The sequence below is a fragment of the Haemaphysalis longicornis genome, unplaced genomic scaffold, assembly GCF_048455015.1.
Source record: "Haemaphysalis longicornis isolate Haplotype H1 unplaced genomic scaffold, Haemaphysalis longicornis Haplotype H1 scaffold_6, whole genome shotgun sequence".
Classification (NCBI taxonomy): Eukaryota; Metazoa; Arthropoda; class Arachnida; order Ixodida; family Ixodidae; genus Haemaphysalis; species Haemaphysalis longicornis.
The window spans coordinates 69,427,211-69,443,453 of record NW_027526407.1 but is presented as its reverse complement, the minus strand read 5'-3'; the positions used below and the strand labels follow the sequence as shown (position 1 = coordinate 69,443,453).

General features: G+C 45.8%; 1 protein-coding gene across 2 annotated transcripts in view; it reads left to right on the top strand.

The window, feature by feature from the left end:
• Nucleotides 1–15,431, top strand: part of LOC144142879 (venom metalloproteinase antarease-like TpachMP_B) — a 39,524-nt gene extending 24,093 nt beyond the window's left edge. Inside the window, exons 8-10 of one of the 2 annotated variants that reach the window (XM_077674702.1) lie at nt 2,543–2,693; nt 10,484–10,597; nt 15,301–15,431. In XM_077674702.1, coding sequence (XP_077530828.1) covers nt 2,543–2,693; nt 10,484–10,597; nt 15,301–15,327 — 292 coding nt within the window. In that variant the 3' untranslated portion in view covers nt 15,328–15,431. Of the gene's footprint in view, nt 1–2,542; nt 2,694–6,748; nt 6,793–8,782; nt 9,051–10,483; nt 10,598–15,300 lie in introns of those variants that run through there. The other variant, XM_077674701.1, reaches the window with a different exon arrangement.
• Nucleotides 15,432–16,243: the final 812 nt, after the last annotated feature.

Here is a 16,243-nt window from a genome sequence, read left to right as displayed (position 1 = left end):
GAAGTTGGGATTACGATTGGGATCAGTGCTTTTCGGGCAAGCCGGGTTTTTAATAAACCAGACTCACATTTTAACATGACAGTGTTTTATTCCGGGATTCACTAAGATTTCACTTACGTCATATGCGTCACGGAAAAGACGCCAGTACAACGAAGCATGATGATGATGGTGATTGCTATTTGTTTCCCTATTTTAGCGGGGTGCTGACATGTCATTTTACCAAAAAGGACTAATATACCTATGTTTTATACTCTAGGTTTAATACTAGCGCTGCTTAGGGCAGGCAAAAAAAGCTTATTAGGCAGTGCCATACCTCGGCAAAGTTGGCGCGGCTCACTCCAACTCACTTAGGTGACTATTTGTTGTATTGCGCTCGTGAAGTAAGCGTACCCCGAGTTTCCACAATAGGTCAGGTCTAGCAATTGCATTTCGTAGACGGAAAAGCGTTCGCAGATGCGTAGTCGTGCTGCTGACCGCTGTGGTTGTTCGCCCAGCGCAAAAAAGTGCTTCCCGCACCCTAGTTTTACGCTGTACGGTAAAAATATCAGTTGATTTTATTTCCTTAGTACCTATATTGACTTCGCTGACTCTTCTCCCGCCTTCAAGAGGCCTTATATTTTCCTACTGGCGTACCAGTAAGCAAAGCGTCGCATGTGCGCTTGTGCAGCGCTTGTGTGAAGCGACCTTCACTTGGAGCTAGATACAGTGTACAAACTAACCAAGTAAAGAAAGGCACATTCTTCCATTCACAAACGTGTCCTGGCTTCGTTTCAACTGAGCGAACGAATTGCGACGACCCGTCGGCGGCCGGCGGACGAAACGCTGGGCCGACTGACTCTGTCTGAAGGCCAGGGAGCCGTGCAGTAGCGCAGCCAATTGCGAACTCGGCACCTCCTGACGTCACACGAAAACGCCACAGAAAATGGGCGAGCGTAAAGAGAGGAGGACAGCATTTAATTTTTCTACTAAATAAAATCGCGTAAACGCGCCCAGAGTGGTCGAAACATGGCCTGGGGACTCCGGGCTACAATTTGCGCTAGTAATCCCGCAATGTTTACATATAACTTCAGTGTCCCTTTAAATCCTAGGGCTCCTGGAAGCCGAATATTTCCCTCGTGTAAATTTGGATGGATACCCTCACATTCTAACACTATGTGCCGCATAGTTTCTGTTTCTTTTCCGCAGACCACGCATACCCCATCATTTTGTGAATACTTCCCCACAAAGCTCTTAGTTCGCAAGCAACCTGCTCTAGCCTCAAAAAGCAAAGCACTGCCCAGGGAATTATTGTGGAAATTTTCCTTTCTGATGTTCAATTTATCAGCCCTGTACATCTCTAACGACGTTTTAGCTTCCATTTTTTCTCTCCGTTTATTCGTTTCGATCCTCCTTGCCTCCTTTTTGGTTACCTTGGCTGTATTGGATTCTCCACTGTTTCTTCTGTATTTCATCATTAGCCATCTAGTCTTCCTTAAGCACTGCGTGTCCACGCTTTTCAAGTATAGGTACCTAAAAACCTTAGCTGCCCACCACCTTCGTTGATCCATTGCTTTCAACCTCATCTCAGAACGTATTTTACTCTGTGCTTCTCGAACATCAAATGACGCCCAGCCCATATCTCCATGTAATGCTTCGTCAGTTGCTTTACCATGCGCGCCTAAGGCCAAACGTCCTACCGTTGTCTAGTTCATTTCAACGCCCGATAGAACGTCTGATTTGAAGCAGAGTACAGCATTCGCAAATGTGAGACCCGGAATCATTACTCCTTTCAAGCGGCCTGTAAAGGGTGCATCCCTGCATGCATGGTCTTTTTGCGGGGAAGCAACCTTTAGTACTAAAGAGTACGTTATACTTAGGGTAGTTCGTTTTCGGGTTTTATATTTTAACAGGAGCATGTTTTATGCCGGGATACACCAAAAGATCACTGACGTCATATCCGTCACGTAAATGACGCCAGTACACCTTTGCCGAAGCGACCCGCCAGCAGGACGTCACTCGCCAAGCTCACCCACAAGACAGCCGCTGACCCGCAAATCATGTTCAGCTGCAGATTTCGCTGCACATTTCCCTTTCGTGTTTTACCGACCCCTATGAAAGAGGAATCAACGACACTTTTTGTCTTCATTGCGCGTGGAAACGTCAGAATGACTCTGCCATCATATCCGCTGTGCAGTTTTTTGTTGTGTGCCGATAGGCTTATGCTCGGATGGTAGTTTCTTTTGCCTCAGCCATTATTTTCTGCCTAGAATGACGGTCGGGGCGCAAATCGGATGTCACTCGGGGCGTAACTGGGATGTCATTTCGAGTCCCCGTACTCCGCACCCCTCGCCATCATCCACGGAGTGGAGATGCTGCCATTTATTTGTACTGCAGAGTCACATGTTGAACAATACCGGGAGGCCTGATGAATTTCCTGATCGGGTTGCGTACGGTATTTATAAAGGACAATTGCAATTTATTTGGTGAAGGGCAGACCGAACGTTGTTTTGAACAATGAAAAAGGAGTCATCGCATTGTGAATGCTACTGCTTCTGATTTGCAGGACCCTAAAAGACTATTGCATAAGAGAAACAGCTGCTCCATTATTTAAAGAATACCCAAGAGATTTGCCCGGAGAGGCAATCACCGAAGAGGAGTATTGCAAGAAGCGGCTCGGGAAGATAGCATACGGATCTGCCATTACTATAAAACGGGTAAGTTACGCCCATATGCGATTTTCTGGAGAGCCGTACTTTTATATTAAAACAAGACAAAGAAAGTAACCGAAACGTGGTGCGCCTGGTTTAGATTTTCAGCTTAAATTAGTATACAAACATACGTCCCGGACAATGACGTTTTTATTGAGGATCAGGTACTCAAATTTCGCAGTAAGTTCAGCCCACTGCCATCAGAGGGAAGATGATCACCCAATAGTCGCTGAAAAATACATTCGAAGGGAAATGTGTGTAACATATAAAACGCACTTCGTAACAAGTCAATGGAAAATCTAACTTCCTTCGTTACAGTATTAGAACATTATTCAAATAATTTTTTTTCTGGCATTTGGGTCAAATTCATAACGAAGTGAATATAGACCGAGACTATACATTCTGTGCAGGGCTTTGACAAGCGACAGCCTCGTGTGAATGAAGTTTTGCTGCAGCCTAAGTAGATTTCTGTTTGTAGTGTCTTTACATATTTCACAGTTTTGAATGTTCAACATGATTGTGGTTGGGGACTTGGTTTACTGTATTTGTACGGCCGTAAAGTGTTGTCGAAACCTAGCTGAGTGGCTAGTCCGGGTCCTCGTGACGTGTTACCGGCGCCACGGCATCCGTACCGACGACGTGGCCATTATGAACTCCTGATTCCTACTGTCTCGAGAAGCACAATACGAGCAAGAAAATGATTACGCCGTTGGGAGCGGACACGGGCGCGTGACTATGCTGATCACGTTAACGACTATCAGGAAGGGCAGTAGAACAAAAGGGTAGTCAGTTGTCCCTATCGAATTGTGTCATGCATCAATCGCATTGAGAGGAACTGAATATCCACACCTGCAGAGTGTGCCATCCGCATTTCCCGCGAGTGAGGGCAAGATATAAAGGCGTACTGATACAAAAATTTTATGTTACATTTTTGTTGCTTTTGTCGATGCCTAAAAGAACCATGAAGACAAAATACAAGTTTGGTTTATTCGAAAGATTTCGTGCTTTAAGTGTCCCCAGAGGTTGTCCGGATGCAAACAATGCTTGATTCACTGAGAAATTAATCAATTTACGTTAAAATTTTCATTTTTCCTCTAAATCGTGTCTTTTCGTGGTCTGCAATGACATCACAGGAAGAGACCGCGCTGCAGCCAGTTGGAAAGCCTTGTTTACCGTTATACCGTTAGTGAACCTAGATGGCGCCACCATACCATGGCAAGCCGTTTTCAGCCTCTGGTTTGTTTTTGACCGTGTTTGAACCAGGCGTGCTTTTGTTCAGAGAGGAGGAGGAGGAGGAGGAAGTGATTGTTGGGGGGGGGGGGGAGGGGGGAAAGAGGCCGGTAACTGTTTGGCGTTACGCCGACACCTCAGAGAGAAAATCGTTTCGTGAAACAGAGTGCTCGCTCGTCAAATATGGTCACAAGACACCGTTGCTTGCGTCAATCGGCTAGTGTCGTCTAAAACTACCCCAAATCCCCGCAGTCTTGTGCAGCTAAAGCAAGCATAATTCGCGCAGTACCAACAGCAGTGCGCATCGTTACTTCTATGTTTACGTGTGCTTTCGTAACTTCCACTGTTTGTCCCACCATTCTGACTGATATAAAAAGAATGTGTCCTAAATTTAAGCGCAAATGGCTCGTTCGGCAAGCTTATAAGTTCTGCCTTATTTGCGTTTGCTTTTGCCGGGTTCCGCCGATCGCAGAGCTGGCTGGAATGACATCATAGGTTCTGTTGCGGGGAATGAGCGAGTGGGTCGCATGGCCATTCCCGTTTTTCCTAATTATACAGCTTATTTGAGCCAAGTTTACAATAAAAGTGGTGCCAGTATGATTCTAACCAGGCAATCTTTTGAATGAACCATACTTGTCTTTTGTCTTCACCCGAAACATCACTTTAAGTACCTCAGCGCGCAATAATTAATTACATTGAACGGCTTTAAAATCGTTCGTTTCAAATTCCCGCACTTTCATCCCGAAAGGCGCATATGATGGAATCCCGGCATGACCTCACCGCTTTTTGCGGAGGTCAAAACACTGCGGAGGCCGGTGGGGGCGTTGTTTCGACCGCGCCGCCACCGCACTCTTAACCAAAATGGGAGAAAATGAGACGAACTGCAGCATTTACGCCTAGCAAAGGACTGAAGAGAGCAGCGCAGAGCCGCTAGCACGCGCGTCGCGCACTGTTTGCGTTGAGAAGGAGGGAAACGTTTGAGCGAAAAAAGGAGTGGTTGAGTTTCAGTTTCAATCACGAGCTGTTTACAGCTCAGAGCTGCATAAATACGATTAACTAAACTTATTTTAGAGAGGAGGAAAAAAAACCGATGCGTGATTTGCTAGCTCGCGACCAGCAAGAGAAGGTTAATGTGAAAATCTAAAAAAAAAAGGAGAAAGAGTCCTAATGCGGGCTTGTTGGTACATACTTAAATATCGAAAACAGCGTGCGGTCTCGTCTCACCTTTCTTTGTCCCGTCGTACCGCTGTTTTGGATATTTCAGGAAGAGTGTATTACACCGGGATGCATAGCAGAATTTTCAGACGCTGGCTGCGTTGGCATTCACGAAAAGGCATGGTGTTAACGCAAGCAGATGGGGGCAGCGAACACGAACGACTCGGAACGCGGATTTTCAACGTAGTCCTTCTCGCGACCGGCCTATGGTCGGTGGCCACACACATAACAATTAAAAAAACATACGAACAAGCAAAAACATACGTTGGGGACACACGCAATAAATTACGGCAACTTCACAATGTCTTTGTCATTCTGATCGCGTCAGCGTTCGCCAGCACCGCATATCTTTAACAGAAGAAAAGATTGTGTTCGTGTTAGTGCTTTGGCGAACCTAACACGCAGCAAATATTTTCCAATACAGCTTTTACCGCGCGGAATCGCAAGGCCAGAAGAAATACATAGCACAGGAATCCACGTACGCACAATGTTCACTGGAGTGCACATGAGCTTTTTATTTCATAGAACACCAGTCATATTTACAGATCAGACAAGCAGAAGCAGTGGTATAGCAGCGGACTCTACTTGACCCGCCTTAACTTTAAATGCTTCTGGCGCTCCCTTTGAAGAGCCTTGTTCTTGTTCAGTATTTGTAAAGAAATGCAGCCTAGTTACCACCACAAACTGGACAATTTTCGCAGTAAGTTCTTGGCGATGAAGCTCGCCCCCCTACTTGGCGGAGTGTTACACTGCTCAAAAACTGCATAAAGTCGTGCACACTGAAAGCGTGAAGTTTCTCTGTTGAGAAGAACAACGCAAATGCATCTTCTATAAAAAAAATTCCAACTATTACAATTGTGGCCAACGCATCGCCAGGGTTCAAAAGGCCTCGCCTCTCAAACTGTTGCGTGCACACACTATCCGCAAAGGGTTCAGCTGCTGCTGCGGTGGCTGTCAGGCCAGAAGCCCACTGCTGGCAAGAAATTTTGCCATAGAACTTTCTGGTTACATATCCTGCACGTTCGGTAACCGCTTCGGCACCCAGGCACAAAACATTTTCGCGCTTTCGACGCCATCAGTGCACCCAGTGTTACCTATTACATCGCACATGAATTGCACGATATCACGCACTACACACCCTTGGCACAGTGGCACATGAGCTACGCTTCCGAGCTTCGACGCGACGGCGATCGCCGTATACAGCGGGATTTACTACGCGGGCGAGTGGGCGGGCGCGCCGGCGGGCTCGCCGGCGACTACACCAGCTAGGGTGCCTGGATGTTCCTCCTCGCCCGCCCCTCCGACGGGGCGGGCGAGGAGGAACATCCAGGCACCCTAACACCAGCGGTGTTTCAGCTCCCCTAGCGGCGCCGGAAAATTTCATCGCACATCGCGCTTCTCCTTTCCACGGCGCGGATACGTCGCCCGTCACACTTCCCCCCTCTAGCCACCATACCTAAAGACCAAACACGCCAAGATTAGGGCTGTGTGCAAAATGAAGGGACCAAACGTTGGACCCCCGACGCGAATGGGACCAACGGAAAGACTAACAACGCCCTTTGGTCCCTCAACGTTGCTGTTGCTCGCCCTGACGGGGGCCCTCCGACTTGTTTCAGTGTTTCTACTTGTTCGGCGGCCAGCGGGGACGGACGTGCGAAAGGTGAGCTGCGGCGGCGGCGGCTTTTCCCGATTCGCCCTTTTTTTTTTGAAGTTCGTGAGCTTGCACGTTAGCGTCAGTGTGAGTTTTTTTTTTAACCAACGCCAGTCGATTCGCTTGCCGTTACTGCCGACAACGACCTAATTTTTATTTATTGCGGTCAATATTTACCTAACTTTTTACTTAACCCTAAAATAGTAAAAACGCAATTTTTCTTCAAATGAGCGGCCCAACCGCATTGATAACCACCCCAGCAGAAGCAGCGTACAAAAAGCAACCTAACCGCTAACTTTTCTTTCTTTTGAAATAGCAGTTTTAATAAATTTGTAGCCAGAAATGTGAAAGCGTGGTTAACACGTGGTCGAGACTCTAGAAGGGCTCTAACTTTTTAGGCGAACACACGAACACTAATATAACAATATGGTGCTGTTAGGATACAAGAATTACTCGCAGACATATTTAATTTTAAACGAAAACGTGATATTTTAAGCAGAAAAATTACACAACGTTTGGCAAAACGCCGAATCTGCAAGGGACGCGATACACTCTCAGGCTGCGTAGGGCAAAAATAGTTGCACCCTCGTAACCGCAACTACGTCCAGAATAAAACTAGATAATAACGGTTAGAATCTGATGTCAATTGGCTGAATACGGCATTTTTCTCCATATTTTGCGGAACCCTAACTTGTAATCTGCCGGACCACAGCAGAAGATCAACATGAAGTTTTCTTCGAAGGCGCGGTCTGACCGCCGTAATAAAAAGCCCTCTAACAGAACCGTAGTATGTTTCTGTACCTCACGGCGAGTTTTTTTTAGAATAGTGCTTTCTGATGGCCCCTTTTCCCTCCAACTGACCGCCACGGCGAACCTAAAATTGCACTAAGGCGCCCCCCCTCCCCCTCTCCCCCCCACTTCCCCCCCACCAAAAAAATGTTTGGATTTCGGGGAACTCGTGCACAAAACATACTCGTCCTGCAGTCCTTCCCGCACCCACCCGTCACCCGCACCTTTCACATGAATCTCACAGTAGCAGGCGCACGCTCGCGTGACTAATCAACATGGCCGAAAGCTTCCTTTACTTTTTTTTTAAATTTTCGTTGCTCCCTCACTGGCAGCCAAGCGCTCGCGGCGTGGTCAGCCTCAAACATTTTTGCCCCTTTCCTTTGGACGCCTTTTTTGTGTGCACATCCGAACTCAGTGTGAACTGTCTGCAGAGAGGAAATAAAAACGTGCAGCCATAGCCACTCCCCATGCAGCAAGCTGAGGGGACGCTCTTTTGTTTGTTTCGCCTGAGTTGAACATTGCTAAATTTGTTAAAAATTAAGAAAATTTGGGTCTTATTACACTTTTGAAATAAAAACGCACTGTTCGACACCACAGCCAGAAATAAATAATGACCTTGTTCTACAAACCCGCACCATAAGCGCAGGAAAGCAGGTTTCCTCCAATAATTGAATATTTCTTCTTGTTTTTTTATTTTTAATTGCAGTCAAACCATTTTGATTTAGAGCTGGTGCTGACAGGAAGTGTCTCTTTCCTTACATGGCTCGTGAAAGCGAGGGAAGAGGCCCTTGTTTCGTGCTACGTAAGCCTCTGAGCATGATAGAGAACCTGTATGCGAATAATGAGCAATCTTTATATTTTCTGTTGCCCTGATTCAGTGGTCCAACGCGTTGAGTTAGGGAGCATGAGTCCCCAGGTCCTATTGCTGGTTTGAGCGGCGTCTTTTCTGCTGGAGTCAGAAAAACAACACAGTCTGAGTTTCGCATGTTAACGACCGTGGCCATGGTCTTAATTAATCCGTAGTCTTGTACTGAGTTCACTTAACAGGCCACGTTTGGCTGCACTGCATAAAGCGTTGATTTTGCTTCTATCTTTTTGCTTTTTGGGTTTTTTTTATGGATGCTTGTTAGGGCTGCTGGAAACTGTTTTTCTCGGTTTTGCGTCCTACCACGAATAACACTTGTTTTGTTGCCCAATTTCTTTCCTGAAGGAGCGGGACGACATTCGCCCATTGCCGACAGCGGCATGGAGGACGGTTGTCTCCTCTCAACGGACAAGTACCTCGTAGAAGTGCTGTGCGCTTGCGCCACGTACAGCAGCCATGAACACCCGGAACAGCCCAATGCTGGGCGCATCGCCTTGACAAGGTGTGCCTAACGGGCCTTTAAATAGCGACTCCAACATTAAGAGTAGAGTACGGTTTACTTGTGTTGTGTATGTTGCTGATACAGTGTTGCAATAAAAGCTTGAAAGTGACATTTTCTTTGTCGTGAATATTTCAAGTGGCCAAGAAACACTGTTTCTGGCCTCTTGTGTTTACTCGTGCCTTCTGAATTGTCGGTCTAATGGAACGACAGTCACTCATGGAGTATTTGCACGAGCCAGCACTACGTCTTTTAGTATGCACGGTTAATCCAGAGGGGAGCATTTGCAGGAATGAACTCTTGAAAGCATCAGTTGGTCTAGGGGGGAGTAATGGGAAAGATTAACGAGTGATACTCAGAAGACCAACGGTTGGTCTCTAGTGGACTAACAGGGTAGACTAACAGTTGATCTGCAATGGGCCAACAGTTGAACCATCAAGGGACTGAGCGTAGAAGGACTAACAGTTTGTACCCTCGCCGTTAGTCCCAAAAAGGACTAATTCTAGTGGCAACGCATTTAGTCCCCACAAGGACTAACACCGATGCCCCGTTAGGCATTTTTGGCTAAGAGTGCGGAGCTGAACAGCTGAGCTGCCTAAAGGTGCTGGGCCTACTATTGCGGCGTAAATTCAATGACCGCTTTCCATAAAAATCCTCATGGCGACTACTATTACGATTCCGGGATATATTATAGCTTCCTTTCCCGTGTGTGGAACTTATTTTTGCCTGCAGTGCCTTTCTGGGCAGCGGTTACGCGTGTAATTCGGGCTACGTGAACCCGTTTGCGAATACGCCGGCGCCTAGTACCCGCTCGTGGGGCCAGCACGAAAAGTGACGTCACGAGATTTTGACGAGCGCTGTCCGCGTCACTTCTTTCGGATACCACGTCATGAGGTTATGCTGATGTCCATTTGCCGAGTGCCGCTCCGCATGCTCTTACGTCGGCGCGATAAATGAGATCAAATTAAAGTATGTTCTTCGCGTTGCAGGCCGCTCATATTTTAGCCAGGGTATTCTGTTGAGTAAAGGAAGCGAACTGTGCAATAATATGAACGCCGAAATTTGGTGTCAGTAACCCTTTAATGGAGGTCATGTGTTTGCGTGCTTGTGAATCCACCCTTATGCCACCACCCCGCCCCGTCATGTTTCATCCAGTAATGTGTTATGTACCATCATGAATCATGACTCTGCTTCACAGGGTGCGTGCGTGTGTCATCCGTAGTTCCAATGGGTGAGGTGCACATTTGAGGGACTCCATGACTGGTGGGATCGGGAAGCAATGAGATCGGTGTCCCGCACTTTAATTCGCAGGTTTTTATTGTTTTCTCATTTCATCCTGCTTCGGCACTTCTGTTTCAGCCTTAGAGTCACCGTGGAGTCAATTCCGGCTTTCTCACAGGAGAGTCAATTTTTGGGATGTGTAAAACCCTTTACCCGCACTACTCCTATTACCCGCTGTGGGGTACGCTAATTTAAAAAAAAATATTGGTGCCATCATTGCAGGAATATTATGCGTGCTTGATTCACATTATTCTCTATTTTCACAGACTCCCAAACTGAACAGCAAGTGCCAAATGTATTGTTGCTATCAAAAACACAGAGGCCCAAAGGTATGCCAGACGGTGGACAATTTGGATGGCATGTCCTGTGGCGAATACAAGGCAAGTTCATTTACTTGTTTGCTTGTTTGTTTATTTAATATAGATTTGTATACACCAGCGTCGCGCATGCCGGCAACCACGTGTGTACGCCGCCATTCCGGTGCTTGCGCGTCCTCGCTGCTATGGCGACGTCGTATGCACGGACAATGAGCAGCGTTTGTTCGGGCAGCAGCAGTAGCAGTATTGTGTCTCACCGAGCTCAAAAGCTTTATCTCGACGTCAAGTACTTACTTTTTGGGGAACATCATACAGTCTACCTGCCGCAAGACACGAGTGAAGTCGTCGCATCAGCCATCATCACGGACTGCCAAGCGGCATACAGAAATTATGCGGCAGGAAGAATTTCCACGAGTGCTCTCGGCATCATCGTTCAACGTCCATCTCGGATAAACATAAGAATAATCTGAACCCCAGCTCACTCTTCTCTCTGCGGAAACCAGGTGACGCACGTCTTCGCTCGAGATTTGGTCAGCCGAGCACCGTTAGAAGAGGAAAGAACAGTATACCCTTTCCTCACGCTATCCTAAACCTCTCCAGAGATCAGTGGGAGAGAGAACTCGCTAGCTCTTCCCCAGCAGACACCTGCAGCTGGTCGAATGGGCGAGACGGCGGGTTGCTCCAATGGCGCCCTGATATGAGGGCTCCACCCACAAGAGTTTTCGAAACAATAAAAGTTGTAACCCTCCTCCTTCGTCGGCGCAGACCAGCTGATTGCCAGCTGCCGTGTTTTGATATCGGCTAGATTTCTGAGCTATCTGGGAGCGCCTTCTCCTTCGCCCACTTGCTGATAGATGTCACTTCTCTCCCAGCTAACAATACACTCACTGCTGTGCTGCCGTTTCATCTCAACCAGTGGGTGCGTGACAGGTCACAATTTCTTCAGGAGTTCACGAGGGTGGATGGATTGCTGGGCTAGTTGGTAGGGCATCATGAAAGGGTTAGCAGTGCACAAAGATGACGACGCACAAGGAAGAGAAGACAGGACAAGCACTGACACAGAAAAGGACAAGCATACGCGAGAGGTTATCGAAGCACTTGAGATAGACCATCGTGATGAAAACTGCGTCAGCATGCTATCTGTTGCGCTATGAGAAAAGGAAAAACAGTATCTGGAGCAACGAGCGTAGAAAAGACGCGAGATAAGTGTTTACGTTATATATGTTGGGCCTTGTCATTGGATGTGTCTTTGTTTGCCTTTCATAGCGGAATCAGCGCTTATGCTGCCTTCTCTTTCTTGTGTGTTGTCGTCTTTGTGCGCGGTTAACGCCTTCATGATTCTCCAGAAGCTTTACTCTGATTTTACTGAATAATTCTGCGGTGGCCAAGGTGCGCGAGCAACGGGGCCGATATCCGTGTTCGCGGGCGACCGCTGTGCAGCGTAGGCATTTCGTGGGATGTGCCGGCATCTTCTGCAACCTCCGCTCCATTCTCCGGCGCTGATGCGGAGCTCTCAAGGGAAAGTAGAGCATCACCAGACGATGCCACGGCGATTATTCAAATCGGTGGACGCCGCGAACGAGAATCTGTTGTTAACCGGGCAAACGACGGACGCCGGGGCCTGTACTTATCCTGCGAGATGTGGACAGGTGCGCAGACATGGCGGGCACAATCTTGGCGTTTTTCAGTTTTGCAAGAGTAATAATCGCGCGCCAAACGTTTATGTGAATACCATCTATATCTCAAGGGCCCTTTCGGGGCATTACAAGTGGGTCAGTAAAGAGTGTTGTTCGGCTAGTTGATCCTCCATAGTTAGATGTAAAACTGCGTGCACGAAAGGAACAGTAAAATAGAAGCGACAGGACGAGGGTAGACTAAGAAATAGTTTATTGAGAAATTGAATATGTCTATATACCCGCCCTAGGACAGGCGGACGAACGTAATTATCTTTATTACTAGATAGACCAGTGTAAAAATCTGCAGAAATGCAGAGAATTGTCTAGTATTGCGTACCATTCTTAGGCCGCTTAGAGTGTGAGTTCTTCACAGCCAAATATGGGTATGAGTAGGGAAAGACGTTGTATTATTCCATTCTTTTTAAGCTTTATTTTGTTTCTTTTCTCAATTATTTAAATGTATGTTATCATAGCGACGAAGCGCCTTTACTTGGATAATTACGTTTTTTTGCCCAAGAGACAAGGCGTACTGCAGATTTGGTCCGTTTAAGCTATTTTTTATTCGTATTTCGAAAGTTCTTCTGCGGACATTTTTCTTCATTCTTCGGTTTTTGGTGAAGGTGCATAAGATACATACTTTTGCTTTTGTCAGATCATTTGCATTAAAATTCAATTTCTTTTCTATTTTTTGTTTCTCAATGTTCTGTCCGACCAATTATCTCCATTTGCGCTATTATAACGATTAAAGGTGGAACTTCCGCCAAATCTTCCTTTTTGTCGAAAATCCGTTACACGGTTTTTCGCCTTTCTTGTTATTTTGTTATTTCATATTTTTAAGGTTCCTTTGGGGACTTCGTTTACTCTTCGGTTTTTGGGGTATACGTTGAAAGATGCCCTTTCGTTGAAACGGGTTCGTGAGCCTCAAGGGACTTGGTGAAGAAGCACCACAGCAGTCTTCAGGAAACGCAGCAATGGCTCTATTGCACTAACTTAAAGGGACCCTGCAACTCTTTTTCCAACTTTTTTTTTTGAAATCCTAAATGCTTGCAGAACGTACTCACACAACCAGCCCAGTATTTAGATTGTGGAGTCGCAAAGTACCTCAGCCAAAAATTTCTGCTTTATGCCCGTCAGATAACTTGGATACTCGCTCAAAAGATTTTTCTCTCTTTCCCGGTTTTGGCGTTCTTTGACGGCCCGAATTACGTCACTGAGGCCATGTAGCGGCTGTTGGCCGGTTTTCCTTCAGTTGCAGCAATGAACGCTTTTCGATAGCAACTTAAAAAACCCACAAAAACAAAGCAGACATGGAAGGCGTGTCTGGTGCGACGAGCAAATCACGCAGTGCCGCTCTGTGGTGGCGATAACTGCAGCGTTCGAAGGAAAGAGTGAAAGCGCTTATCAAAAGTGTTGCAGGGTCCCTTTAACAAAACTGAATCGTCTAAATTACATTTACGTCTAAATGTAATACAGTTTCACGTTTAGAGTACATGATGTTTTTGGCAGATAAAAATGGCAGGCGAAAGACTGGGTAAAGGTGCAAACAAGTAAGCAGCACAAAATTCTTCTATCGCAGATCCAAAATGACTGCATTGATTATACGACTAAAACTCTCACCTATAGTTCTGCGTCATTTGGTGCCAACAGAAAAATCAGACATATTAAAATTGGGCCTGTCCTGTATCACTTCCGCCGGGATAATAGTTAGGCTTTACATCGAACGAATTTTATAGCCTTTCTTTAGCCTTCCTGAAGCGAACAAAACCACGCCTAATGGGTCCACACATAAAAATTAATGTAGTGAGGCTGTTTTTTTGATTGAATTTAGTTTCAGGTAGCGTTTCTGATTTCCAACCTAAATTGTTATTATGGGAATTAAAACACGTTCGGTTTAAACGCTTTCTAACCAATGTGAATTATCTGTTAATATAGGCAGCACCCAAAATGAAACATACTAAGGACTGGAGTCTTTCCGTAATATTTTTTTGCATTTCGAAGAACTAGAAACCAAAAGCATAGGGTGACATTTATATCCTTGTTGTTATTGTAAGTTTACGAAATCTACTGTAGAGCGCTTATAGCTTGCAAACTAATATCTCTGACCATCTGGATAGTCTACGCGGACGCCTAGGTGCAATGTAGAAAAAACTGTTTTGTTAAGAACGCGACTACAAGATGTATCCCAGACGGATATGGGCTGGTTTGTTCAGCGTATGCAATACGTGCGATGTGGTGAGTATTCCATCCGAATTGAAACTTATACACTGAATAGAAAGGCCAATGAGAGGCAATTATTTTGGCCAGGCACGAAGATCGCACCCCGCTCCCCTCGTCATTTTGGTCTCGGCGTGATTGATAACAATTCATTGTCCCGCTCTGTGGAGAGGGGGTGCATTGAAATGTATGAACATGCGTTATACTCCGCAGCGTAGTAGCCAACACATTGCTAACAAAGGCACAAAGCCGGTGTGGTTTTTCCTGCGGAGAGGCTGTATTTCTCATGGAGGTAAGAGTCAAAAACTTCAATGTGTGCGGGATTTTGGTAAAGGTTAACACCCACTGTTGGTGAAATAAACCTCTTACCTGCGACTGCTGCCCCCGTGAAAGCCCAATTGTAACCTTTCAATCAATCAATCAATCAATCAATCAATCAATCAATCAATCAATCAATCAATCAATCAATCAATCAATCAATCAATCAATCAATCAATCAATCAATCAATCAATCAATCAATCAATCAATCAATCACACTAAAACAATCAATCAATCAATCAATCACTTTGCATTTTGTTTGGGGAGTATGACAAGTCGTTCTCTCTTAAACCGCATTGAAAAAGATGTGCCCCAATGGAAGTTGCAGCTGCAGTGGGTTGCACTGCAACTTTTATTCTCACTCGTGTGAATAATAAAATGAAGGTTGCGTAGAAACTGCAGATAAGAAAATGTGTTCGCCCTGAAGGCGCTTTGCTCGACGGAACTAGTGAAGTCTTTTCTAAACATTTCCAAGCTCGCCTTCGCTACTTTTGTCGACGTCATTATTTGGCAGTGATTGACAGTTCCCTGCCCTGTACTCTTCTATTTCTTTTTAGACATGTCGGGCCTGGAAGTGTGCGTGATCCGAGGCGGAATGGAACTGACCGCACCCATCGTGACAAGGCGGGTGTTCTGGAGGGTGTCTGGGAATCGGAACCGAATAAAGTCGAAATTAATGAATGTTTAACATGCTGTCATTCGTGTCTGTTTCCTTTCGAGTTTTGCTCATTTCTAGTAAGCTTTGCAGCTCACGCCTCGGTTTTGAGTCCAGCCGTTTTACGTCACCTAAAGGGAGGGTAAAACGTCCCGGCAAACGTCAGCAATGTGTACATATATCGGCGTCAAATGAAACGCGAACATGAAAATATGAACCTTAACGCACAAATAACGCAATTTCTTTCCATGCAAGCCAAACTGACGCGTGGCTTAGTTACAAAAACGAAGTGGGGAAAAGTTGATTGCCACATATACCAACATAGCGTGCCATTATGTGAACTCTACGAACAGTATTTTTGAATTTTGCACGTTCTGGCTCCTATTTTCGTGTTCGCGTTTCATTTGACGCCGATAGTACATTAGATAACAAGAGTGCTGCGAATATGCATATATCAGGCGTTCTAGAAACCTAGCCGTCTGAAGTTCTGAGTTATAAAAATGGGCCCGAAAGCTCTCATATGCATGAGATTCTGGGAGACGGTTTGTTATTTCATCGTGTTGGGGCGGCACAATCACGCCAAGAATGCTGTAAGCGGACACCCAAGTTTGGTAATCACGCGGGGAACATTAATTTTACGTTCGTCAAATCTCACACAAGTGATTTCGCACAAGTTAACTCATTAGTTACCACGGAAAAATGGCTGATTTTGAGGGCTTCCAGAAATCCTTTTTTTTTCTCTTGAGCTACTCGACAGATTTAGCATTTCTACGTATGCAATTGTAGCTTATAGATTGCTCTTTGAAAGAAACCCATAACAGCAGTTTCGTGAACGGTACAATTAT